Source organism: Panthera pardus, unplaced genomic scaffold (assembly GCF_024362965.1).
Source record: "Panthera pardus isolate Hobbes unplaced genomic scaffold, ASM2436296v1 HiC_scaffold_27, whole genome shotgun sequence".
Taxonomy (NCBI): Eukaryota; Metazoa; Chordata; class Mammalia; order Carnivora; family Felidae; genus Panthera; species Panthera pardus.
Window position 1 is genome coordinate 9,351,495 of NW_026526843.1, and position 27,962 is coordinate 9,379,456.

At 45.5% G+C, this 27,962-nt stretch overlaps 1 protein-coding gene across 5 annotated transcripts in view; it reads right to left on the reverse strand.

The window, feature by feature from the left end:
- Nucleotides 1–281: 281 nt before the first annotated feature.
- FGF13 (fibroblast growth factor 13) overlaps nucleotides 282–27,962 on the reverse strand; it is a 449,022-nt gene continuing 421,341 nt past the window's right edge. For all 5 annotated transcript variants that reach the window (XM_053891480.1, XM_019421526.2, XM_019421524.2 and 2 more), the window contains 2 exons: nucleotides 2,798–2,996; nucleotides 282–1,671 (listed from right to left, as the gene is read on the reverse strand). In XM_053891480.1, the coding sequence (XP_053747455.1) occupies nucleotides 1,535–1,671; nucleotides 2,798–2,996 (336 nt within the window). In that variant the 3' untranslated portion in view covers nucleotides 282–1,534. The remainder of the gene's footprint in view (nucleotides 1,672–2,797; nucleotides 2,997–27,962) is intronic.

Below are 27,962 nucleotides of genomic sequence, written 5' to 3' on the forward strand. Positions count from 1 at the left end.
CAGAGAGGGGAACTGACAGCGTGAACGGCAGAGAAGATACCAGAACACAGGTCTCGTTTGTACAATCCCATCACTGAGTGGGAATGAGAATTCTCTGTTCCAATCTGAAGTCTAAGTACAATAACCAGTACGACGGACACACTTCAAGGAGCGTTCGTGTTAATGTGAATCTCTAGACTGTAGACATCGGGGGGCAGTGACCTTATATACAGAACTGAACGTTCAGCTCCGGTTTCTGTGACAGCTAATGGCACACAACAGACAATAAAGGTACCCTGAGGGATTTTTCTTTGAATGAATATAAAGAGTTTATTCGGTGCGTATTTGGGTATACAACAACAAATATTAAACAACTTTTTTTTTCACTTTTTTTTTTTGTGCACAGGACAGAAAACTGCCTGCACATGCTATGTCCACTTTAGGAACACGGATTTTAACATGCAACTCTATGCCAAGATTCCAACTTTCTTCCATGCAACAGATATGAAGATCTAAATGGAAACCTAGCTAAGTCTTAAACACTTTTCCAGAAGCAAGTATAAGTATATGTTGGTTAGGGGTAACCAGTCTTAACATTTCCTTGTACACAATATTCACATGCCAAATACAACAACAGCAGGACTCGTACATATACAGATAGGACGCTTCTTATTGTAACAACACAAAAGACGACATCACAGTTCCACAGTTCGTGTCTTTGTACGAGAAGCCACAACGATAGTTTGACATGATAACACAAATGGAATCAAGAGAAATCTACACTTGAGGATAATCTTTTTTTTTAAGTAACCTTTACTGACTGGGGTTGACAATACAACTCACTTTCTATGCACAGAATACAGCACAAGAACTTGACCAGAATACACTACAAATCTAAAAAAAAAAAAAAAAATGGTAGAATCACAAGAACACTGTTACCTTGAGCCTGAGATGCCAATTCAGATTCAACCCTGAATTTGGTTGATTGGGATTAAGTGACAGAGTCAGTAGAACCATTGAATTTCAGAAATCATGGAGTCACAATATTACCAAGTAAAGAATACGTCTGAATCAAGCGTAGATGGAAAACATGAAGCCAAGAAAACAACACAGGTCACAAGAAGTTTTGTTTGCCCCTACGAAACATTTAAGCGCTTAATTTTGTTTTGCTTTGTTTTTGTTTTTGGAGAGCAATTGTGGTCTTTTACATTGTCTTGGTTGGAGAGCAAATTTTTATCAGCATTAGTGCTGTGAAATGTTTTTGGCTTTTCATCCCCAAAGCACAGGTGAGATCATGAGAAAATTGGGCAGGCCCTTCTCTCCAGGATTTAGTTCACTGATCATGCTTGGCATTCTTTTGCCCAAGCTCAATCGAAATTAGGGGGCTTCAGTATGGATGATCGAAAGGTTTAATGGCAGATAGACTAGTGAACTCTGCCTGTTTGTTTGGTAAACGTCATTGACAAAAGTGAACTTTTGGGCGAAGGACCTGCTAGAATTCAACAGCACCTGGAGGTAAGGTTCTGTTACAGAGCCCTTGTTTTGCCCTCACTGGCTACGTTGATTCGTTGTGGCTCATGGATTTGCCTCCGTTCAGCACGCCGGAGACACTTCTGCTCTTGGTTGGGGTTCCGCTTCCGGACCGGGAGAACTCCGTGAGATCGTGCAGTGACGGCTCCTTGTACATGGCCACTGGAAAGCACAGACAGATGGGAGTCAAAGGCCTTCGAACGCGCACCCCGCACTGGCCCTCAGCTTCTCTCCTGGTCACTAGGCTTCCGTGCTTTCAGCCCAACACGGAAAACGCTGCCACCAGGGACTCAGCCGAGAACGGACTGGCTCAGCTTAAGCAAAATCTAGCGTTGGCACAGTGTGCAAGGAAGTCTAATGCCTCATTTCCATCCCTGATGGTTCTATACATGAGAGGATTAACGAAAACTGCATTTAATAAAGCTCTTCGAAGGTTAAATATAACCTACAGCACGCTGTGCGAGCCAAATATTAAAATCGAACACATTTTAAAACACCGATTTCTATCATACTCGAGATGATACTCTCCGAGAGCCTAAATATTAGCCCAATTCTTAAATGCAAGAAACGCTACGTGTTATTATTGTTGTTGTGCCGTATGGTTACATACACGACCATCCAGTTAGTGAAGAGGGGCGCTGGGATTTGAATCCAAGTCGTGTGGCTACGGAACGTACGCTGCTAAGCAGCGCTGAGCTCACCCGAGGGGACGGGCCGCCGCTACGCTCACCTCGGTTCTAACCCCAGGCCGGTGGCCTCTGGGAGGTCTTGCTCTGTTTTGCCCCCCGTTCCCTATCCCTTCCCTCCCACGTCTCGGCTGCTTCTAACAGCCTCATCTTCCGCACCCCATTTCTATCCCTCGTTCTGTCCAATCTGCTGCTAACCTCCTACTAATGGCTGCGAGACAAACCCCACGAATAAAAACTGCCGGGACGATACTGCCGGGCCCGGCAGAGGGCCCAAGGAGCTTTCCGGTAAGTGCGCGTACATTTTAGCATCTGCGTTTCTGTCCAGGAACCGTTCTGGCGTCATTTGGGGCTCCTGGCGGTCCTGAGTTAGCGATCAGCTACTCCCACGTAAGTTAAGGTGCTACTATCTATAGATGTACTACGGGAAAATTAAAATCAGAAGATCAGGTGCTATTGTCAGCGCTTTTTTCATGTTTTTAAGTGTTACAGAAGGTCAGTCCATTTCTGTATAGTTGCCTTCATGGGGAAGAATGACGTTCCACTTAGACAAGCATGATGAAGGACTGCCTCGTACACAGCTCCTATCATATCAGGTTTACCTTTGAGTGGTTTGGGCAGAAAGTGGGCTGCAGGCTTGTTCTTCTTCACGTGGTTTCCTTTCATGATCTCTCCTTCTTTGTTCAGACCCAGATACCACCCTCGGCCTGACTGCTGCTGACGATAGATCATCGATGAATAGGTCACGTAATAATTTTCAAACACCGACTCTTTGAATTTGCACTCAGGTGTAAAGTGTTCCTGCGAGAAAAGTAAATAAACCAAAGCTCAGTATTTATAGCTGTGGATTTCACGGAGAGCCCTGTGGTATTGCCCTTCAGGAGTTTCGGACATACTTTGTTCAAGCTTGTACGACCGGTGCTCTATTTTAATAGCACAGACTATTACCACTGGAAACCCAGACTATATATAACAGTTCACGTGATGCTTTGCAAAAAGCCCCAAGTGTAAGTGCTACTGATCAATGATTCGCTCTCTTTGTACTAAGATAATGGAAAAATTAGAACCAGCCACGTAACTGGAAGACACTGGACAAATACAAGAGCTAAAGATCGAAAAGACAAGTATAAAGCTGTCACACGAGGCTTTGTTCCTGGCCGTCGTCGGGACTGAATATGAGAAAATAAACATTTGGTCCTTCTACTTAATTTTCAGAGACTGTCCACTTATTCTGTACTATCACTGTCAACTGCCTGAGGCTAAGAGCTGTGTTACAGTGTTTTATTACTGGCTGCCTATATTTCTAGAGGGATGCTACACAGAAAGGCTACCTTTGGTTGGCTGTTAGGTAAACCAAATTGATTTGTCTCTTAATCACTGGACCTTGACTTAAAAATGAAAAGAAAATTCCCACCCCCCCCTCGTCCTTGCCTTACAGTAACATTTACAAGCAAATCAATAGGGAAGCAGGAATTTACAGTAATTCTACAAGCAGGCACGAGAGAGCAGCCCAGGGGGCTGTGAACCCTGGAATGTGATTTCTGCCGTGTACCTGGCCATGTTTTCTTTGGATTTGCCCCCACAAATGAAAACGGACCGTGTCAGAAAAGAAAAAAAAAAAAAAAAACAACCTGAAAACCTTCGTTCACGTTTTGCAGATGTGGGCGTGTGCCATAAACAGCCATTAAAAACAGCCATTTGTAAGCCAAATGAAATGAGCATCAGATTCTCATCTCTCAGTAATCCACAGAGTGGTAGACATAGAAAACAATGGGAATTTGCTGAGATGTTCTCAGCAATAACTTCTGATAAAACCCTACCAAAAAAACCTTGTAAAAAAATCATGCGCTAGAGCACCTGGGTGGCTCAGTCAGTTGGGCGTCCGACTTCGGCTCAGGTCATGGTCTCACGATTCGTGGGCTCGAGCCCCGCGTCGGGCTCTGTGCTGACAGCTCGGGGCCCGGAGCCTGCTTCGGATTCTGTGTCTCCCTCTCTCTCTGCCCCTCCCCTGCTCACGCTCTGTCTCTCTCTCTCTCTCTCAAAAATAAATAAACATGAAAACACATTAAAAAAAATCGTGTGCTTTCTGGACACCAGCCTTTTCCGCACAATGCCTCCACGGTCCTACCTTCGTTCATTTTCAGATTAGATATCAGTCTAAGCAACGCACGCTGTCCGAGGGACAGAACCTGAAGTGCTCTGAGACAGTCACTTCAGCAAAGAGGGACAGATTCCTCAAATGAGGCGGCCTTTCTCTGAAAGTGAAACAACAGAACGTTCTCTTCTCTTCTGGGAATCCACGAAATCTGGGTCACTCCGTCATCTCACCGATTCTCACCCAGTGCATGGATTAGAGAGTCCTCTCTGGGGGTTATTTCAGCCTAGGGGCACACTTGACAGGTCCTCTGAAGGTTCACACAAATTCAACCTGGTCAAGAAAAACGTATTTCCAAGGCAACTACTGCATGTAGGAGCCGAAGCGTTCTGTTTACGGGCTGTGAAACCCCCCCTCTGGAGGATTCTCCCAACGGTGGGACGCGATGTGCTCAGGCAGGTCCCGCAAAAGGGCTGCGTTTAACGTCTTGTGTGATGGTCGCATTCATTCATTCACGTATACACGGTTTTCCGACGACCCCGCTGTATGCTTGGGTGACACAAAGAGTCCACAGGTAAATAAGCAGGGGCCTCAGGAAACTTGCAGTGTATTCGCAGGCGGGGTTTTAGGACAACAGAGGAAGCCCGCTTTCGCCCTCACTGGGGGCTGCAGAGGGGCAGCGTTCACAGAGAGGGTGTTATTTTAGCTGACCTTTGAAGGATGGGCAGGAATTCAGACCAGGAAAAGGGGAAGGACTTAAAACTCCGGGGGACCTTCAAGTTCATGCACAATCTCTCCCGTCCACGAGCTTCACCTTCCGTTTTCACTGCGACTGATCGAGCTGGCGCCCTCTGACCTCTCCACTGGCCTGCTGTCCTAACCTCCGAACTGGTCTCTCCTCTTCTGCTAGCAGATTCCCCCCCACCCCAAAGCAAAGTTCCCTTCCTTGGGAACTGTTGATGGTGTCACCTGCCTTACAGTAAAACGAGCGACTTGACATGGCATCTAAAATTCCCCAGGGGCACCTGGGTGGCTCAGTCGGTTGAGAGACGACTTCGGCTCAGGTCATGATCTCACAGTTGGTGGGTTCGAGCCCCCGGGTCGGGCTCTGTGCTGACGGCTCAGAACCTGGAGCCTGCTTTGGGTCCGTGTCTCCCTCTTTCTCTGCCCCTCCCCTGCTCGTGCCCTGTCTCTCTCTCTCTCTCTCTCTCTCAGAAATAAAATAAAAAACATTAAAAAATTTTTTAAAAATTTAAGATTTCCCACAAATCGTGGGGTGCCTGGGTGGCTCTGTCGGTAAAGCTTCCGACTCTTGATTTCGGCTCAGGTCATGATCTCAAGCTTCACGAGATCGAGCCCCGCGTCGGGCTCTGCGCGGACAGCATGGAGCCTGCCTGGGATTGTCTCTCCCTCTCGCTCTCTGACCCTCTCCCGCTCACATTCTCCCTCTCCCTCTCTCTCTCAAAACTAAATAAAAGCTAAAAGAAATAAAAAATACAAATAAAATAAAATTCCCCCCCATTCAGACTCACGTGTGCCTTTGTGCCTTTCCAGATGCCGCTCATTTCCTTCGCTTGGGATGTCATTCTTCTGTCTTTACCTACTGGCTTTCCTCTCATCCTTCAAGGCCTAGCTCAGCTATGACTGCCTCTGGAATCACAGAGGATCTCTTAAGAGAGATCCTCAGAGCTGATGACACGCGAATTGGTGCTCCCTTAAGCCCTCCCTACACCTCTAGCGGGCCCCGTGACTCAGGCACATGCATGAGCGGCTCCAGATGGCAGGGAACTTGTCGTATTTTCTGAACCCATCTTCTACCCTCACGGCCGACCGGTCGGGCTGCCTCGCACACAGCAGACCGCTTACCTATCGCTCACGGGATTCGGATTTCAGAGATTCCGATTTAAGTCTTGGAAATTCCAGGATTCAGAAGTATCAACCAGTAAAAAGTCGGCAGGGAACTTCCTTAATACCATATGGAATCAGCTGTCTGCAGAAGGAGGCTGTCATTGCACGGACAGATCCTGCACGCGCGATTTAGCATCTGTTAAGAATAACAGATACTACACAGATGCTGGCACCTACGACGTTAGGAGGCAAAACTTGGCGATTGTTACAACTATTGGAAAATGGCAAGGAAGGACTCAATGAGCTGGATGCTCTGTCACATCCTGGCAATTTCTTAGTCATCACCACTAAATTTGGACTCAAAAACTCAGTAGAGCGGGAAATGAGGCCAAAAAAAGAATGTGGAAGCAACCAAGGGACTGTTCTGTTCTGTGTGTGTGTCACTGTCATTTCATCCAGTGTTGGAATGAGTAGGCAGAAGAGGCTTCGTTTTTATCCAGTGCCGAAAAATGTGAACATCCCACCCGACACAGGAAGGGCTCGCAAAGGGAAGAGGGGTACGGCCGCGTCTCTGTCTCAGCCGTGAGTCACCTCAGTAACACGTACTCGATTTGACCCTATCAGGGAAGCCCTGTTTGGGGGATGCCGGGAAGACACAGGGCAAGGAATCAACATCCTCTGATTGATCGGGAGATGATTAGCAGTGCTCTCGAAAAAGGTACCGTTGTAATCTAAGAAACAGAACAGACAAACATATGGGAGCATGGCGGGGGGAGGTAAGAGAAGAGAGGGAAACAAACCAGACACTCTGAGCGATAGAGAACAAACTGAGGGTTGATGGAGGGGTGTTGGGTGGGGGGATGGGCTAGACGGGGGATGGGCATTGAGGAGGGCACTTGTTGGGATGAGCACTGGGGGTTGTACGAAAGGGATGAACCACCGGGCTCTACTCCTGAAACCAACACTGCACTGGGTGTTGACTGATATTTAGATAAAAATTTGAAAAGAGAAAAAAATACAGAAAAAGGTACCCTAGTGGCCTTGAGCATCACTTTTCTGTATTTCACACGCATGAGATAAACGTCTGCCATCATCATAAATGAACGCTTTCAGGAGATGCCAAGCATTCCCTGCATAGTCGCTAAGAAGTTATCTGGCATGGGTACAAAAGAAAGGGTGCTTTCTTGCATCTTACAACATTTTATGCATCGATTTCTCTTAAAAGTTGTTTCTCTCGCATATCTATGTATTATTTTTTCCAGAGGAATAACGTCTTTTCGGTTCATGAACTAATCAATCTGTCTTTAAATCTCATCTGTGCCATCCTCTCTTATTCTCCTTGAAGTCCGAGGTTAGTGTTTTCTCAGTGAATATCGAACCTTTTTACCTAAAGAATCCATACCAGTTAGTGATAATGACTCTATTTGGGGTAAGGGAGAAGGATCTATGCAGAATGAGCAGATCCAGGAGCAAAATCGACCATTTCTCTTTACCAATTTAGTCACTGTTAAGGGGGGAATCGTTTCTTGGAGGTTGAGATATCACTGACAAGAAGCAAACATCTGAAGCCTTCTGCATCACGTTCCAAGAACACACTGGAGAACGCCTCTAGCCACAAACGGTAATGGTCAGCCACCCTTATCGGGGCTCAAGACCTCTACACAGACTCTGAGAGGCACAGAAGAAGCCATTAGCACAATCGGTAACGTTGGTTATGTGCAAACCACCCCCAGAGTCAACGGTGTGCCGGAAAACACCTTTGCCCCGGAAGGAAAGGCTTTGGCCTGTGTAAAGCACTCTTTTCTATTAGGGTCAGAAGAAGCAGGAGTGCCCTGGGTTGCCCTGACTCTGAGAGTAAAGTATGGAGAGGGCGCGATACCTCTCTGGCCTCCTGGAGCTGAAGCCAGGTCAGAAGCACCTTGGGCTGTGGTGGCAGTTTCCCCAAGGGCAGCCACGGAGGGGCCGTATCACTCAGCAGGTGCTGTGGACCTACATCCCTGGGGGCCATGACCGAAAAGGTGAGGGCTAAAAAAGATCCGTACATCCTTTATGTCATCTCGGTGCCCTAAACACATCTCCAGGACCAACAGACGCACGCCGAGACCAATGCCTTCCTGATTAAGGTTAAGTCACTCAGCAAACACAGGCCTTAACAGCAGATTGTTCATACTCTGTCCCCCTTTCGCAGCTACGGTACCACTGGTAAGGTGGCCGTGTTTCATTGGAGTCCGCACGTCGGTACGACGGGGAGCTTTGGGGATTGCCAGGCATACCGTAAATGTTCCCCTTTAGCACTTTTCTCTCGAGGGAAGTATTTTGTATTTTTATTTATTTATCAAATGGTTATTTATTTTTGAAAGAGAGGGAGCGTGCGCTTCCAAGCGGGGAAGGGGCAGAGAGAGGGGGGGACAGGGGATTCAGAGCGGGCTCTGTGCTGACAGCAGAGAGCCCGACGCAGGACTCGAACTCACGTACCGTGAGATCGTGACCTGAGCCGAAGTCGGATGCTCAACCAACTGAGCCATCCAGGCACCCTTCAAAAGAACTATTTTTTAAATGGGCTGCAGTGATTCCCTTGGATCTCAAGAGAGCAACAGAGTCTACAGAGCTTGTCCATCGATAAAATGGCCACCCTGAGCCTTTGGATTACTGAACACAGCTCGCGTAACAGTGTCGCACGTTCGGTACAGCCTTTCGCGTATGTACGTGCCATTGCTAACTAACTACACACAACCTGGTCTAGGTGAATAGCTCTCGATACGTTTTGTTTTATTCACACATAACGTTTTGTACGTCGGGCACCAGAGAACACAGAGACAAAAACAGTTTACAGATACATGGGTGGCCTTTTAAAGTATTCATCTCTCCCTTTAATCCTCTCACTTCCGGCCTCCTGTCTTCCGGCTACATTTGCATAGCCTGACAATCCAATTAATTTAACAATTACTGCCAAAAGCAAGGGTCACTCTTCTAATTCTGAGCCATGTTCGGATGACAATTAATTCTCTAGATTTAAAGTTAGCAGGTTACTTAAGCACGTCTGACTCGTGTGTTTCAATTATTCCCCAGCCTAACGAAAATAATATGCAAATTAAAACTAGATTTCCAACTCTGTTAAAAAATTTAAAAATAGAACCATAAAATACAAATCATACCCATGGGGGGGGGTGATGCTGTAACTATACCTATATTCTCTACATAGGTCTCCCCTCGATCAGTGATTTAGAAATCCAGGATTAATTATTATGTTCAGGACTTTGATGTTCTCTCCCAGGGTATATTCGATGTGAATGAACTTCATTATTATTAAGATCAAAGAATGGGAAGGGAGAGGTTGGAGGAGAGGGGGAATCGGTACTCACCCAGGGCACCGCAGCTACTAATTCATGATAAACAGACAATGGTTTGCTCATTCAAATATCCTCTGGACTGTGAGATCCTTGAGGGCAGCTCCTAGCATAAGGCCTGGCTTACAGTCAATGATCAGTTTCCCACATGGTGAAAGAAATACACGAAAGAATGCAGTCACATATGCAGGGAGCTCGGAAGCTCCCTGGTCCAGATCCAGAGAAGGGTTACGTGGCACCCCAGGAAGAGAGGGCTGTTTCCCAGTGGACACTTGAGGAGTCAGAACCTGCCCGCGAGGGCAGAGAGAGCAGTGGCTAAAAGGACGGAGGAGGCCTACAGATACATTCAACTTCAGAAACTGGAGACGGAGGAGAGCAAGAGAGAGGAGGGAGGCATGAGGGCCGGAAGGAGAGGAGGCGGGGAGGGGGAAAGACAAGAGGGAGTAACAGGGACCAAATCCTGCTTCAGCTACAAGAATGAAGACACTTCGTGTTAACCAAGAGAGGGGCGCTAAACTTCTACTCTTGGTCTCTGGGTCTGCAAAGAGCTAAACATTTCAATTAAGTTCTGTTCGCCCAAGCTCTGTGAAAATGGCAGGGGGCGGGTGGGGTGCAAACCCCGCGGGTCCCGCTGCCCTTCCTGGATTGTCGTACAAGGATCCAAGGAGGCAAGGCGTGTGGAAAAGGGCCCCATAAACATGCGACGTGGGATGACTTCTCAAAATACGTGCCCGGAAAACCAGGCATTGATAAAGGGTCTGCTTATACGTGTTTTATTAATACGGAAGAGTATCAATTCGGCCCCCAAATTGGGACTGCACGTGAATTACACCTTGTGCTTCGTGCTCTCCCCCATTTTTCATCTCTGTCTGTGGCGGACCCAAAAGGCCGCAGTGCTTCAAGCCACAGCACTAAAGAAATGAGGTGCTTATGAATGGGCCTCACGAAATACCAGGCGACAAAATGACCTAAAAGTGCACGTGTGATTAAGCAACCGTTTGTAAAGAAATGCAAATTATAATTAAGATGACAGATACGGGCCTATTTTTCCTCATAGGGTTACAATGAAATTTCTTAGTAGTATTTTTCAAATTCCAAGGTATTTAATAGATCCTTTAATTAATCTTATGTTGACCCTACAAAATATGCCAGCATGCCATAATGCTTTTTTTTTTCCCCCAATTTTTCGCAAAATAAAAAACCACCAAAAATATATCAAGGAGCTTGTCAACCGATGGCCTGTTTAAAACAGAATTAGGACACAGATATGGCCATACTTGAGGCCTGGAGTTCAGGGGCAGAGAGAAAGGGAGACACAGAATCCGAAGCAGGCTCCAGGCTCCGAGCTGTCCGCAAAGCGCCTGACGCGGGGCTTGAACTTACAGACCGCGAGATCATGACCTGAGCCGAAGTTGAATGCTTAACCGACTGAGTCACCCAGGTGGCCTGGAATTTATTTTATTTTTATAAACACTGAAGTAAGCTAGAAAAAAAGCAGGAGAAAGAACAAAAACAATGCATCCCTTACAGAACCTAAGAGGGGCTGTTTTTGTCATGATTCAAAAATTATGTGATCCAAAGGCCTCACTCAGCTCCAAACCTGGTCAAGCAAATATGTTTGGTACGATAAATAACTTTGCTACGATTTGTGATAAAGCAGATGGATGGGCCACATGTCTTCAAGGCTGCATAATTGGCTCAAGACGGTGTTAGTGTGACCCAAACCTTCCAGAAGAACACAGATTGTTTAGGCGACGCAGTTAGGTAGCAGAAGACGTACTTCATTTTCTGTAAGATACACTGTGGAGAGACAATGTGACCACAACAGGAGTTTTCAAATCTTGCTGGGTTTAACCCTCCTGTTTAACAGAAGTTTGTGGCAAAACATTTTCTTCCCAAGGGAAGAATACTTCTCTTAACTGAATAACTCCCTAAAACTTTTTTTTTTTCTTGGTCTAGGATGTGCATTAACTCTGGATGTTGGTTTTTCCTACAGAATGGCTGACCCACGTGTATTGAGAGGGGAATCAAATATCAGACCTGATTTCTAAAAATAAACTTGCCGGTCTTCTGGCTGCTTACTAGCATTCATTCGTGCCCACTGGGCAAAGCTTGCCTGGTACTATGGTGATTTCTCATTTGTGGTGGTACTCTTCTGTGTAAGAACTTCAGAGAGGGCCCTAAAGCCAATGCCAAGAGAAGGGCCTGGGAAGTATTTGTGCACAGCCAGAGAATCAACTTTGTAGCTTGTATCTTTTGAAGTAGTTGTTGCAAACTCCTGTCTGAAAATTCACACGCCTGGGAACTCGGAAAACTTTTCCCAGAGATCCGGCAAACTGGCATGCAAAGGAGAAAGGTTCTTGCCCTGCGGATCAGAGAAAAAACCCCCGCGAGGTCGGTGGCCTATTAAAAATGAAATCATACCAAGATGGGTGCGCAGGATGTTCTGAGACTTCAGGCGATTTCGAGGATCGTCATTCTGGTTTGCGTTGGATAGCGGTTGTGTGAAATTTGATAGGGTCTGTCTCTGCAGCAGAGTCACTTACAATAGGCAGGCGCCTACTTCTTCAAAGACTTCTAATCTCTTCTCTTGCACAGGTAGGGAAGCAAAGCTAGACAACAGTGGCTGCTCAAATGGAAGTCACTGAGCGTGCTTTCCACCGCAAACCATAAAACCCGGAGTCGCCGGGCAAGGTGCGAAGGCCTAATCTATAAAACCAAGAATGAGAAAGGTGTCACAGAGGGCTACTGGACCGCCCCATCACATGGCACCTGCAAATTACTTCCGGGGATAGGAAGTTGCAAAGACAGTCTTCTTTCTATGAAGACCGTGCATTTCTAACTCCCATCTGCCCTTTGAAAAGAGCTCACGAGAGGATGCTATCGACAGTTACTGACCATGAATCCGAATGGGGGAAGTCGGCTCATCAATTCAAGACACAAACGGGAGAGTTCGTTCCAAGCTATGACTTTCTGAGAACCTGACATGTGCCAAGCACGATGGGAGGCCCCTGTGTGTATATGATGATCTGATTTAACCCTGGTCGCAGCCCTCTGTGATAACTTCAGAGGGATGGCCTGGGAGAAGAGTCCCCCCCACCTCCCCACAAGGGACAAAACCATGGGAAAGAAGACCTTAACAAGTTCTTTCTTTATAAATTTGGTCGCAAGTGTGCCTTTTCCCACAAATCATCGCTGTGTAAGACAGAGGCTGCGATGTCCATTCTCCTCTAAATGACAGTTCCGGTATCTGCCGAAGGTCCAGCCCTTCCTCCTCTTCGTGTGTCCTGCCTCTCTGAACCCTGAAGATCTCTGTTCAAACCCGTCTCTTCTGCTTTCCAGATGGCTGACTGTGGGCAAAAGCCTGAGCTCCCATCCTGCACCCGTGAGAGAAGACCAGTAGTGTGTGCCTCAGAGTGGGGACCGCAGGGGGCGTGGAAGGCAGCTAGCGTGCGTGTGAGTTCCCGCTGACTCCGGGATCCCTTCCCTCGCCTTAATCTGCACTTCTGGTGTGTGTGTGGGGGGGGGGGGTTCATGTTACACATTAAAGTGTATGCATGAGAATCGCTTTCAGCAGTGATTCCTTTTCAAGGCTAACAATACATGAGCTCTGAATTTGGGGCTTAAAATATCCTAAGAGTCTAAAATTTGCATTACTATAATGTGTACCAGTGGAACGCACATCATAGTAAAGAGATCTGTGCAACAATCCAGTAATAATGGGCCAGACGGCATTTGCATGTCTCGTTTTAATTACTATGCCGCCAAAAGTACAACATTATTATCTCACTTCTTTTGTTCCAAACCACTGTTTTGCTACTTCTACTTTCATAGTGTAGGTTACTAATAACAACGGTCGTGAAAAAATCTAATAGTCCCTTATGTTTAAGCTGTGCCTACTTTTAAAGTTTTCTCTGACTGCGTAAATTGTCATGGCATTCGAGTTGACAGCTAAGGGACAGTTTGATAGCGATGATGATGACAAAGGGAATGATTCTAATGGATTCTGGTAGACTTTTTTCTTCTGTCTAAAGGGCTCTTTTGACCGCTGAAGAAATGGGACCAGAGATGCTAAGATATGGGAACTGGGTTTTCACACTCTCTTTTAGAGAAAAACTCCAGAGCAGGGACGCCCTCCTTCCAGAGGACGCCGGAATCTGTTGAAGGTGGCTGGTGTTGACATGTGAGAGGTCCTTATTTTGAGGATGCTTTCAGGGCTACACAAACACTTAAGACTCTGCAGCCTGATCTGTTCCTGAGCTGCAGAGAGGGGAGGAAGAGTCCTGACACACAGCTCGGCCTCAGCCGCGCTTTCCCCACACCGCCAGACAGCTTTCCATTAATGCGTTCATTTACCGTTCTCCGAGATCATGCCCTGAAAAGTTCATTCTTCTTCTTCTTAATATTTATTTTTGAGGGGGGGGGGGTCAGAGAGAGAGGGCGACACAGAAGCTGAAGCAGGCTCCAGGCTCTGAGCTGGCAGCACAGAGCCCGATGCGGGGCTCGAACTCACGGACCGCGAGATCATGACCTGAGCCGAAGCCGGACGCTTAACCGACTGAGCCACCCAGGCGCCCCGGAAAATTCATTCTTCTATTGCCAAATGTTCATGACTGAATTTCAACACATTCGATTTTTGTTTTCGTTCTCTACCCTAGGAGGTTTCCGGGGATGACCCCAGAGCATGTTTACTAAAACTAGGTACAGATGTGGGTGATGGGTAAGGAGACACAGAGATCAATCTAGGAAGATGTGTGTGTGCATGCGTGTATGTTGCAGGGGAAGGGGAGGAGAGAGGGAGCGAGCACATGCCCGAGAGAGAGAGAGAGAGAGAGAGAGAGAGAGAGAGAGAGATGGGGTGGGGGGAAAAACAGACAAAAAGTGAACACACAGAAAGTCAGTGTGAAGATTTGTTTTCCCTAATTCTGTAGTCCTGTGACCCTCTGCGAAATGCCTGCCATCCGTGCACCCCCACCAAGGTTGAACGGGGAAGGAAGGTGGGAAAGTGAATTGTCTTTCCTCTGCTGAGAAAAATCTGTTTCCTGTCCCAACTCCCAGGTGTGCTCAGAGCTCGGGGAGAAGCTGCCCGCCCAGGGCAGCTTATGTTCTCCTGCAAAGTCGGTACCTCCAGAGGAGCCTGATGGAAGAAAAAACCCACTTCTTGCTGGGGAGTTTCCTGTGTGTAACACACATCCAACTCTGAAAACAACAAAGAGATTGGTTTCCCTGAGAAACTCGGGGTTGCTGCGGACAAGTCGCGTGAAAGTTCATTAAAATAAGACACTCTGAAGGCTGCTAGCATCAAGCGGGCTATTTCGTAAGAGAAACGTCACGCTTAGGCATGTAGCTATGTCGCGGTAAACAAAACCGGCTCCCTATTTATGACCAAAGTGCCGTCACCAGCGATCCATTTATTACCACAGCAGTGATGCCTGAATTCTAAAAACGCCGTTCATTTCGGGAGGGTTTAAACCAAGTATCCAGCCAGGATTCACAAATAAGCTTTCGGTAGCTTCGCTTAAATTAAATGTGGTTTGTTCTGTATATCCTGAGATACCATAACATTTTTATAGTAATTTTTTTTAAAGGGTTTGGATGACGTTTCATGTTGAAATCGGCAAATTACACTGCTTTATCAAAATACGCAATTTAGATTTTCAAATATTTGTTACCTAAGTATTACCGTAGGTGAAAACACAATGCCAGAATATAGAATATAAACTGTGAGACTCTGTAAAAATGATTAATACTTCATAAGCTTCGCACAACCATGACCTATTTGGAATAATTTTCGGCTTTCATTTTCAACAGTGTAGACCGTTAAAGCATTTGCATGAGAATGTAAGATGCATAAATTATCCCTGCAGGGAACACTTAAAACTTAAGGTAATTACATAGCATGGAAGCGGTTTCAAAGAACTCAAACAAAATAACAAATAATTCTACAGTCACTCTTTAAAATGATTATTATTCTCTGTTCCCGGTGATCTGGATCACGAAAATCCCTCTCTTTGCAATTACATTCGCATTACCAATTCTGACTTTTGTTCTCTTACCATCGAGCTCTTACAGCTGGCCCTGAAAATCTGCATGCTGGAAAAAGCTGAACTAGACAGCTAGTACAGATGAATTCTCCGGTCATGTTCATGCTGGGAACAGAACCATAACACTCCCTTAACATCTCTTATCATTATCATTGCTCCTGTCTGACATCTTTTAATGGCTGCCTGCTGCCTACAGGGTAAAATCCAAACTGCCTGGCCTGGCGTCCAAGGCCTTTCACAATCTCACACGCGTTCCCCTACGAATCTAGCAAGAACGTTCCTCAACTTAAGCCAGATTGGAGAAATAAGGCCAGGGCCAAATGTAGCAGAGAGCTGTCTCCTGAATGGGAAAATGTCTCCTCCGAACCAATTACTGTGCTTCGGAGGCTGGGGGAGCCACTGGGATTGCAGAGAATTACTGGGTCACAGGGAATATGTAACTGATCTCCTCCTGAGTTTCTTCCTTATGTTCTGCGTGGCTATGATTTTTTTTTCATTCAAAAAAATGACTTGCACTTCTCGAACATCCGAGCAGCCTCCCGTCATGATTCCGCGTGCTAGGTATGCAACTCTTTGGTGGCTCCCAGCTAATGATCGGCACCTCCTCTTTTCACGGCACACAGAGGAAAAAGTATCACACGTCATTAAAAAAATACAGGACTCAAAAAAAAAAAAAAAATGGGGGGAGGGGCGCCTGGGTGGCTCAGTCTTAAGGTTAAGCGTCCGACTTCGGCCCAGGTCATGATCTCACAGTTCGTGAGTTCCGGCCCCACGTCGGGCTCTGTGCCGACAGCTCGGAGCCTGGAGCCTGCTTCGGATTCTGTGTCTCCCTCTCTCTCTGACCCTCCCTAGCTCACGCTCGCTCTCTCTCTCTCTGTGTCAAAAAATAAATAAGCTGTAAAAAAAAAAAATTTTTAAAAATACAGGATTCTCAGGTAAATTTGAATTTCAAATAAACAACGTCCAATTTTTTTAAAGGGGGATAATGAAATTATATCTGAACAGAAGAAAGCTAAATCACTCATCTCATACTAATTTTTACCAGGTGGCTGGTGACGGAAAAAATTTACACTGGCAAATATGCTGCATATATTACTCTAAAGATAATCGGGGGGGGGGCGGCTAAACCTTTAAACGTTCACGATATTTGGTCTTTTACGGCTCATATTGATTCCATACAAAGGTTCTTCTAAACGCATGTGATTGGTGTATGAGAAGCTGTATCACTAAGGCATCGTCTATTCATGACTCATATCGGCGGTTGGACCGCTTCTCTTTCTTTAACCTCTCGGATAGAATCAATCTGGGATGTTGCCACATGACGGGGCCTACTATATCCCTCAGCATTGTGAGGGTGCAAACAACACTCCTTCTCCAACAGAAAGAGGACACGGACCTGGGTGGAGATCACCGTCCTCGGAATTAAACTCTCTCACTTAGCTCCAGGCAGAAGGGTGACTGACGACTGTAAGGGAGACAGGGCGCGCCAGACGTACAGCCTTTTCCTGTTCTACCCGAGTTTTGTCTCCAGGGAGGGGGTCGTGTGGGTCCGGCATCCAATGCTTCCCTCTCCCTCCCCGTCACAGATCCATTTTCCCTTTGCTCTGAAACCCACCGTTGGAGAGAGGAGACACGGAGATGTTCTGCGGTTGAGTCTCAAATGCCAACGTGAGACTCAAGTTCAGGAGAGGAGAGGAGAGGAGACGTTCGCTTACGTGTGCTGGTTCACATCGGACGATGCATTTTCAGATGAGCCTTGCTATTCTACACTGTTCCGCAGGTAAAGCAGGGTATGAGTTCCGGCCGCAGAGACGAGTCAGTTTATGTACAGAATCACAGTGCGTGATCTGCTTGGTGAGTCACAGCTTCTCGAAACAACATCTTTATATAATGGCTATTGTTTTGCAGAATGTGCAGTATCATGTCTGGCTGACTTGCGGAGACTGATTATTTTAGATACCATTTTATGGGGATTATACTCATTTAAGTCAACCAAGATTTCTTAAGGGCCTATCAATGTGCTTTGTTTTTCCTAAACCAGATGCTGAGCGCTTTGGGAACAGCAGTTGCCTTCTCCAGACGGTTGTCCAAAGAGCACTTCCCAAGCTGCCTCCAGAGCTCGTGCAGTGCCCCAAAGTGTGTTCTTACAGTGAGAGACGACAGACCTAAACTGACTTCTGTAGTCCCCAGCAGCCCAGCCAGACAGAGCCCTACTATGCATAAACAGCTTCCTACTAGGATAACCTGACTGAGCATTTCTTCCATTGGAAAACGATTCATTTGAATCATTTGATTCCAACGATTCACTAATTCCATCTGTTATAATTAAGTGTTCTAGCGTCAGCGGCAGCTAAGCATTTACCAGTCTTGGAAAAAGTGTGGCCGTCCTAGGTCGAGGGATAGACTGGAATAGAAATAGCTGATGTTGAGTCCTAAAAACAGATTGTTCGGAATCCCAAGAGGACGACCAAAGTCGCCACTGTGAGAGTACCTAAAAGAACATGTACGCTGTCCATTCTATGTCTAGCCGAACGTGAGTCGATTTGATCTCAGTGAACTGTAAGCGACACTGTGCATTATATGCTTGTATAAGATAATAAGGCTCCATTTTTAAATCGCCGTCCTACATGGTGAGATCACGAGCGCGCCAATCACCCGACGTGATACGCTTCAAATACACTTTGGTGTCACTGCCGTTCTATTTCCTGCCATTCTGATCTACTGAGAGAATGTTTACAGAAGCTGGATATTTGCTGAAAACCATAGGGGAAAGGAATGAACAGGGAGGCTGTAAGCTAAGTGAGCAGAATAAAGGACAGTACAAATATTCTGAGTAAACACTAAGAGGGCTTCAAACCTCAGAGCTTTGACGGTGGTGCCATAGGCCATGCCCTGCTGTCAGGGATTTTGCTAATTTTCTAGCATTAGAAGGAAATAAGAGAAGGCAAATTAAATAGGTGTGAAGCCATTAGAACCGCAGTGTTTAATTTCGCGTAGTGTTTCATTTTGCGCAAACACAAAATTATGTGCACAACTCCAATACGAGAGCAAAGAGGGGCGCCTAGTGGCTCAGTCGGTTAAGCGTCTGACTCTTGCTTTCGGCTCAGGTCACGATCTCATGGTTCGTGGGTTTGAGTCCCACATCGGGCTCTGCGTTGATAGCACGGAGCCTGCTTGGGACTCTCTCTCTCTCTCCTCCCCTCTCCCGCTCATGCGGTCTCTCTCTCAAAATAAATAAATAAACATTAAAAAAAAAAAAAAAAGCAAGCAAAGAGATGATGTGCAAACAGCACCCGGTCACTGGAGGACGGACATACATCCAAAGCCGGCGTGAGAACTTCTCCAGGTTCCATATTTGATTTCGGAACAACATTAACTCTCTGTCCTTCTAAATAGTCTCCATGTTTACCCACGGTTGCTTACTGTATATTGAGTAAGCAATAACAGGTTCAATTTTCCCGGAGCCTGAGTCACAGCCTGGTAGTAAATTAGGTGCTCAGGAAGGTGCATTCCTTCCTGGAGGCCACTGAGCCATCACTTAAGGCATAATATGCTTGCTTTGGTTTATAAAGATGCTACTGACTCACTTCAGTGGGAGTTGTTTTTCCTGCGTTGCTGACGGCTGAGTTCAATGAATGTACTAGTTTTTTTCCTCCTTGCAGTATGGATGGGATGGCCTGAACTAATTACACATTCCTGCCAATCCCACGGTGACCCACAGCACGAATGCCCACGATGCTGGGTTCACGTCTGAGGTTCATCCTGCAGCTGTGGAACAAAGCACAGTCAGCGAGGGCTGGGGGAGATCGTGGCCTCCCCGGCAGCATTCGCTGACTGCGGCAGCCGGCCACTGGTGCCATAAAGGCCATCCTTGCAGGTAAACATTAATTTACGATGTAAGGCAAGTCATACGGTTCCTCCACGCCGCACCTTGCGATGGTTTCCCATCTCAGAGCCAGAGCCGAAGTCCTGGCCTTGGACGGCAACACCACACGCTATCCGATCCCGGCTACTTCGCGGTTCTCATCTATCATTTGCTCTCTGCCGCATTTTAGGCCAGGCACGCTGGCTTCCTAGCTTGTCCCTTGAACGCGCCAAGCATCTTCTTACCTCAGGGCCTTTGAATTTGAGGATGTCTCTGTCGGGAATGTTTTTCTTTCAGATTTCCACCTGAACCCTCCCCTCTTGTCCGTCAAATGCCACCTTCATAGAGAGGCTTTCCCTGACCACCCCTACGTGGAATTGGTCCCTGTCTCTCAGCATGCCCTATCCCCTTAATCCTGCTTGTTTATTTGCTAAAGCGAATTATATATTCGTTTATTTGTCTACCACGTGTCTACCTCGTCTAGAACATAAGCTCCACAAGGGCGGGGATTATGTTTTATACACTATCTTCTGGCATCTCGAACAGTACGTGAAGTTCTGTATTCGTGCCATAAAAATTTGCTGGATGAATAGATGCATGAATCCTGGTGGCCGGATAGATTAAAGGCACGAATTATTCCAGATTACTAAGGTCTTTGTAGAAGTATTAAAGAATCAGAACTGTCACAAGATGATACTTAGCCTCCTCTTGCTATTGGGGCTTTCGTTTTCACTGTGGTTATGATCTGCATTGTAATTATACATGAGCATCGCTGCCCCAAGAAACAAAATAAACCTTTACTAATACTCTTTTGAGCTGTACACGAAAGGTTACTCAGAAAAAAAGGGTAGGTCACGATGAAAGGAAATAGCTAAAAAGAATACCTCTGAAAAGTGTGCCAACAGGTAATTAATCATTGAAAGCGGCAAATCGTGATGGCTAGTAAATTTCAAGGGCTTATCTCGGTAATATATGAAAGTGCAATCTTCTTCTTAGCATATTAGAAATGTCAGCTCATTGTACTGAACAAAAGAATAAACGAAGAATACATATTTCCAAAGAGGATGCTATTATTTTTGATGATTTCATTAAAATACATGAACAAAAGATTAAAACACTAAAATATCAAGAGGAGTTTAGCCAGGGACCTAGTGTCTAACTCCGACATGTTTTTCATGGAAGCTTAAAGCCTGACATGGTCTGTGCCTAAATGGCTCCGTGCAGAACTCAGGTATCTCCAGCTACTAACAACACATCTGTGTCCAGAATGGTTTTCCGGAGTGTAGAATACGTCATCCTCACATTTCGTGGCCGTGGACCACATTTTGTTTTCAACCCACCAAAACAGAGAGACATCTTTTTTTTTGAAAGAGAGATGTTAAGGGAGAAACAAAATGCCACACCTCGCTCATTAAGGACAACGGATAGAAAACGCACTTGGGTGCCACGCTTCCAATATTCTTTGGAGAAAGGAATAATGAACGTGCAAGGAAGCACAATGCGGGAGAAAGAGAGCAGAATGGCTGAACCTGTGAATCATGTTCGACATTCGTAAACTTATCTGATACCGTCAACGGCAACAAATGCGACGCTGGAGAAGAGGAGAAACGATCCTAAGGCTAGTGGCAAGTGGCTGCCCACGCTCTGCTCCTCCGTTTTACGGTCCATATGAAGGCAACTTTGTGTACTGGTTGAGAGAACAGGTCTTAAAGCCAGAAAGTGGCAGAGCTGGGATTAGAACTCACGTCTGACTGGGGAACTTTGGGCGTGTACTGGAACTTCTGGTCTAGGTCTCCTCATCTTTAAAATGAGGAAAATAATAGTCCTGTCTTCATAGGGTTGTCGCGAGGATCAAATAGGCACAAATTTGTAAAGGGCTGCCGGGCTCATAATCAGGTATAGAATTTTCTAAAGCAGACGTCTTAAACTCGGGAACAATGGAATACTACTTGGCAATGAGGAAGAATGAAATCTGGCCTTGGGCAGCAACGTGGATGGGACCGGAGAGTGTTGTGCTAAGCGAAATAAGTCCTACAGACAAAGACAGATACCATATGTTTTCACTCTTCTGTGGATCCTGAGAAACTGAACAGAAGACCATGGGGGAGGGGAAGAAAAAAAAAAAAAAGAGGTTAGAGTGGGAGAGAGCCAAAGCATAAGAGACTCTTAAAAACTGAGCATGAACTGAGGGTTGATGGGGGGTGGGAGGGAGGGGAGGGTGGGTGATGGGCATTGAGGCACCTGTTGGGATGAGCACTGGGTGTTGTATGGAAACCAATTTGACAAAACATTTCATATTCAAAAAATAAACAAACAAACTCGGGAACAAACGGCAGTAGCGTAGGACAATTGCATTTACGTAGGACACAGTTACCATGTGCCTGAGTAAGATACCAGGGCAATGACGGCTGCTAACGGAGCCACATCACTCCCGTTGTATAGACCACAGGGGGACTGACCATGGATTCGTGCGTGCAGTCAGCAGCAAATCGGCTTCAGGGTGGATGATCTAGGCGTCTCGTTCCTAAAATGGGGTGGTGGCAGGTGAATTCGTTTTCGGGGCAAATTCTGTTTTGTTTTGGTTTTTTTCCTCTGTCCTTCATTCATCACCCTTCGCACACAGGTTACAATCCTTCACCTTCAAGAATTTCAACAATAGTTTGTAAACATCTGGCTAAGAAATCCCTGGGGGATTTCTCTGGGGATGCTCTTCTCCTCCTCTGCTCTTTCTCAGCTTTTGAGGAGCGAAGCCGCCTTCCCTGTTGCCAGGCAATGAGTTGCAAGAGCTCAACTTTGGGTAGTGACTACTAAAAATGTGTCTCATTCTAGTGCACCTCCTTCTCGTCTGCATCCTAGTTCCCAGGCCTTTCTCGTTGCTTCGCTCCTATCCGCGTTTCACAGTAATGTCACGACGCTGCTCTGCCACAGCAATCTGTTCGCGGAGGTCTTCAGCTGGTAGTGGTCACGTGTTGGTACAAAGGGGACCTTGGGTAGATACCTGAGTGTAATCAGCAGCTCAAAGCCTGTTTCTTCCATTTGATCGTAAGCTCAGAGAAGGCAGGGGCCGTGTCTGCCAATTACTGGGCAGTCAGTGGATTATTGCTTGGATGGATGGGTGGAAGTATACATCTATATCTTAGAAAGCTATTACAAAAGGAGCAGAAAAAGAGTCGAGAGAAGATGGGAGCGACACACATTTATTCGGGATCTTACCAACTAGTTAAAGGAAAACGAAGAGAAGCCGAGATTAGGTGTGTAATTTGGCGGGATTACCTGGAGCAGGTGGAAAAAGGGGAAAGCGGGAGAGGGTTAAAATGTGCTAAGGAGGGGCTCCCAGGGTTGACGTGTGTGGGCGACAGCTCCAGGACATGCCATTCATGCGTTCGGCAAACGTTTACTGAACAGCTACTACGCGCGTGAGAATTTCAGACGCTATGCTACACACTAGGGCCACGGCAGTAGATGAGACGTAGCCGTTTTGTTCATCAGAGTTTGTGGGCTGGTGAAAGAAACAGGGGCAGGAGAGGGAGCCGTGCAACGTGCAAGCTGCTGAAGGAGTAATCACAGTGCACCACGTGGCCATCTAGTCCGGGAAGGAGCTGGTAAGAGCATCCTGGACCCGGGTTTAACAGCCATTTCATCCTGAAGACCACCGAGTTAATGCTGGAGGGTAAAAGGGGGGGGGGAATGGTGGGGAGAAACACAGCCTGTTTTTCAATCCTCTAGGTGGGTACTACTAAAATGTAAAACCAATGACAGAGGCTCTTCTGGACCTTGGAAGACAGGCACGATGTCCAGGAAAACAAGAGACGGCTGGGAAATCCTGGCTCGGGAACATCGTGAGGCATCTTAACCATGGAAAGGCCATATAGAGAAAGGAATAAAGTGCTGGCTGCAGGGATTGTTAAGGCCTAATTTCCCCAACCTGACTGACAGCGTTAAATGGAATAATCCCTTGCATTTAATGACCCCTACTGAAGCTTTTCAGACACGATGGCATTTCACAGAAACCACCCCCCCCCCCACACCCTGAGCTCAAATTCCCAATTATCGGTGAAATGACTTCTTTATATTGTTCTCCTTGAACGAAGCCTTGTTCTTTAGAAATTATAGGAAATCAATCTTAGCAAAAACAAAGCTAATTAATTGGCGCATGTTAATTGACTGCCTATGGGCAGGGTACTGTACTAGATTCTTGGAAACAAATGAACAGATTCAGTTGAATCTTTAGTTTTACTTTTGATCCCCTAGGGTCTCATTTATCATGAATAAACACAACCCATTAAAGCCACTAACTTAGAGATTAGGTGCCTACGTGACTGCATCTACTATTAAAGTAACATTAATCACTCCAGGTTCTTCAACGATCTTATTAGAACCAGACACAGATGGTTCTCTAGCAATCCCTGACTTCATACCAGCACGATCACTTAAAGATGGGCCCGCGCCTTTTCCCCTAAATAGCCCGTATTAGCAGCTTTTCCCTCAAATCACGTGGGTATACATAATCTATTGGAAAACATTATTTTAAAATGTTGACTCAGTGTTATACAACTGTATCACATGTGATGTTGGAACTACACTGCCTACTTTTTATTATCTTCATTTTTTTTTACTTTCCAGCTGTGGCGAGATGCTTAAAGAAACCCAATCTTTCACTGATGACTGGGCTGTATGAAGGCTGATTTTGGTAATCCACAACAAACTGTTTATTTCCCAGCATTTTGCCTGCCGGAAGAAACAACCAACCCCCCCCCCCCCCCCCACCGGTATGATTACTGCTCTGACAGCACAAATCACAACCTGAGATATGTGATTAAAACAGGTCTTTGATGATTCTCTTTCTGTTTCTTTTTCGAGGACTATACATACAAGACCACAGAAGATTCTAATGAAGACCCGGACGGATGGACTTGCTTCCTTCAAATTTTGAGAGTGACCATGTACGAGTTGGTAGGAAAATATTTATTAGGCCTAACTGGCTGCTGCCTTCAGGATTAGTTGGGAAAACGGCGACCGAAACTAAGCTCCCATTTCTGATGGCAAAATCCCAGGAGACAAAGCCTACTACGGAAGCTGAGCGCGTCGATTTTCCCAGGGCTAAAGTGTCTGTGCTCAGGAGGGAGGGACGTTTTTTCTAGAAGAGAAGGAAAAATACGTTTCTGCACTCAAGTAATTTTCCCAAGTAATTTTCAGAATGAGCACAAACGGTGAGCTTGTCCAAACAGACGAGTTTCCTTTAAAAGAAAGGTATGAGCAAATACAAGCAACAATTTCTACCAGAAATCGCCCTGGCTACAATAGCTATCAGCTGGCTGCACGACACATGCAGGAAACTAATCCTTAAAGCCTTGTTCCCTTTTGTATGGCTGCTGAAATGAAAGCAAGGAGCTAATCCAATTATTCTAATTGTGCTTTTTAAATTAAATTTTGACTTATTTTGGCTAGGTAGATAATTTCAAAAGTTAAAATTATGACAAATTTGAATTCAATTTACCACTACAGAAGAATAATCGTTCCTATAAAAGTGTTACAGGAAATAACTTTTCAGTTTGTGAGCATTCTTCTGTCTAGAGAAGCTTACAGAAGCCCAGTTACATTGTGTCTGATCACGGACTTGTAGTGGGGAAGGACCTCTGGCTCTGTCACCAGACGTTAGTAAACACTGGTTAGGGGCCATGAAATTTACCTGGATTTCCAACTTAATCTTTTTTTTTTTAATTTTTTTTAATTTTTTTTTTTGTTCTTTTTGAGAGAGAGAGACAAAGACCATGAGTGGGGGAGGGGCAGAGAGAGAGGGAGACACAGAATCCGAAGCAGGCTCCAGGCTCTGAGCTGTCAGCACGGAGCCCGACGCGGGGCTCAAACTCACAGACCGCGAGATCATGACCTCAGCCAAAGTCGGACGCTTAACCGACTGAGCCATCCGGGCGCCCCTGGATTCCCAACTTAATCTTCAAAGGATTTAATCTTTAATCGTAAAAGGAAACCATGCCCTTAAAAGTGAAATGCTGTAGCCTTCCCTGAAAATCTTCTGGGCTGTGAATAAGAGACAGCAGCCTAATCATTTTTTTTTTCTTTTTGAGAGAGAGAGGTGGGGTGGGGGGGCATGTGCAGAGGAGTAGCAGAGAGAGAGAGAGAGAGAGAGAGAGAGAGAGAGAGAGAGAGAGAGAGAGAGAGAGAGAGAGAGAATCCCAAGCAGGCCCCGTGCTCAGCTTGGAGCCCAACAAGACCTGAGCCAAAATCCAAGAGTTGGATGCTTAACCAACTGAGCCACTCAGGCACCCCTTATAGGAATGGTTTTATTTGATTCAATAATTGGGATATAATGAGAAGTAGAATCAAGTTGTGCAAATGTTCATGACAAAACCTCACTCGCTAAGCATGATTTCTTTAAATGCGACACAAATTTCATCAGGTGTTCTAACTAACCTTTATCACCGTAGTTGTTGGGAAAAATAAAACACAATCCTCAATAAAAATTCTAACTTGCGTATTAATCAAGTTTTGCTTCTCTTTGGAGGAGGTCGAATAACAGAGAATGAACAAAGCTTCAATATAAGAAACGAGGGGATTTGCATCTACATAAAGTATCATCCAAGTCTGTGAGAAATACAAAAAATTCCACATTATTGAAGATGAACTTCATGAGGTCCCAATGACATCCCCCTGACTTCTACAGGCCTGGCATTGAATGATTCGCTTCCTGAGCACTGACAAAATCAGATCCATTGTTCCTTTAATTTTACTATTTTTTCCTATAAAAAAAGGTTTCTTTTTCTACAAGAGTGCAGTGATTGGTAATGACAAGTACAATAAAATCGAAAACGTTCTCGCTTAACAACGAAGGATTAAACTGTCTAAGCGGCAGTCAATACGGTTCCATATTCTTGCTGTGAGTTAAAAGATCCCTTTGGAAAGTGCTTTAACCATCACTTTAGTACATATATTGTTCAGCATGAGAAAATGAACTTACTAAATAATGTTTCCAAAACGCATCTGAAAATAAATGCCACAATCAGCGATACATACACTGAATCCATGTCTGGAAAATTTCCATTTGTAGATGGTAGAAAGCATGTGTCCATGACAGAGGAATAACATGTAATTTGGGTAATATGGCACATCTGACTCTGAAAAGAGCATCTTGATTCTTTTCAAAAGTTGCCTCAGTCAGTTGAGCGTCTGACTCTTAGGTTTTGGCTCAGGCCATGATCTCAAGGTTCGTGAGTTCAAGTCCCATATCGGACTCCAAGCTGACAGTGTAGAGCCTGATTGGGATTTTCTCTGTCCCTCTCTCTGCCACCCCCCCCCCCCCCCGCTCATTCTCTCTCTCTCTCTCTCAAAATAAATACATAAACCTAAAAAAAAGTTGCTTCTAAACACTAAAAGCAGCTCATTCTCTCTCTCTCAAAATAAATACATAAACTTAAAAAAAAAGTTGCTTCTAAACACTAAAGGCAGCAAGGGCCTCTTCAGTTTTCCATTTGCTAATTGTTTCTAATCTATTCTGTGATAAAAAAAAAAAAAACAACAACCCACAGTGTACTAATGGATAACCATTAAGAAGGTGGGAATGGCTTTCGTCTAGATCCCATTCTCTCGAGGTCCAGAGAATGCATCAGCTGGGGTTTGGAGGCTCTGATGCCGACTGAGTAACGGCTGGGGGCTGTCACCAGCCGGCTGACAGACGGCATAGCTGGAGTGTCCCTTTGTTCCAGAGGCTCTCAGTGTTCACACTTCCTTTCTTATTATCTGATCAAAGCTTTACTCAGGATTTCTGAACTACCTGTGCTTTGTAAGGAGCTCCAGCTTGGACAAGACTAGCCCCTCCCTCACTCCTAAAAGCTAGATTCTGGACTAATAGACAGGAAACAAAATCAGTAGAAGTTATCCAAAAGAACAGATGACCGGAAATGGGTTTCTCCTGGAGTTCTCGATTGTGCAATCCAGGGCAGAAGTTTTTCTCTCCCTAATCATATTTTGCTTCGGTGGATATTAACATGATTGTGTATCTTGTGAGCCTCCTTAGATAAGGTGGAAGAATTGGGAAGTGAGCTGAGGCGGCAATGGCCTGGAATTTAACATTCTGTACATATTCCGATCACCATTTCCAGGTCCTAATTGCCTTTAATCAATTCTGAGCCAAAATGCTCAACCAAACCCATAAAGTAGGTAACGGTACCTTCACTATTTATACACAGATGGTTGAACGCTGACTAATGAGTCTTAAGAAACAAAATCTACAAAGCAACTGCTGCCCTCCCGTGAAAAAGTAAACATTAAACCCACACCAGAAACCAGGATGGCCATTTCTAAACCGAGGCCTTGTGTACAGACATCCATTAAAATCCTAAGAACGGCAATATTTGAGTTATATGCGATGCTGTATCTAGTCCCAAATGAGTCATCCTCAACTACTCTCCCTTACTTGCCAAAATGTGAGCATACAGCAAGCAAATGGACATATGGTCTCGGGCAACCTTTGCCACAGAAATTCAAATAAATAGGTCCATTTCATTTATTAAAAAGCTATCTAAAATCCAATTCTATTTCAGAAATAAGAAG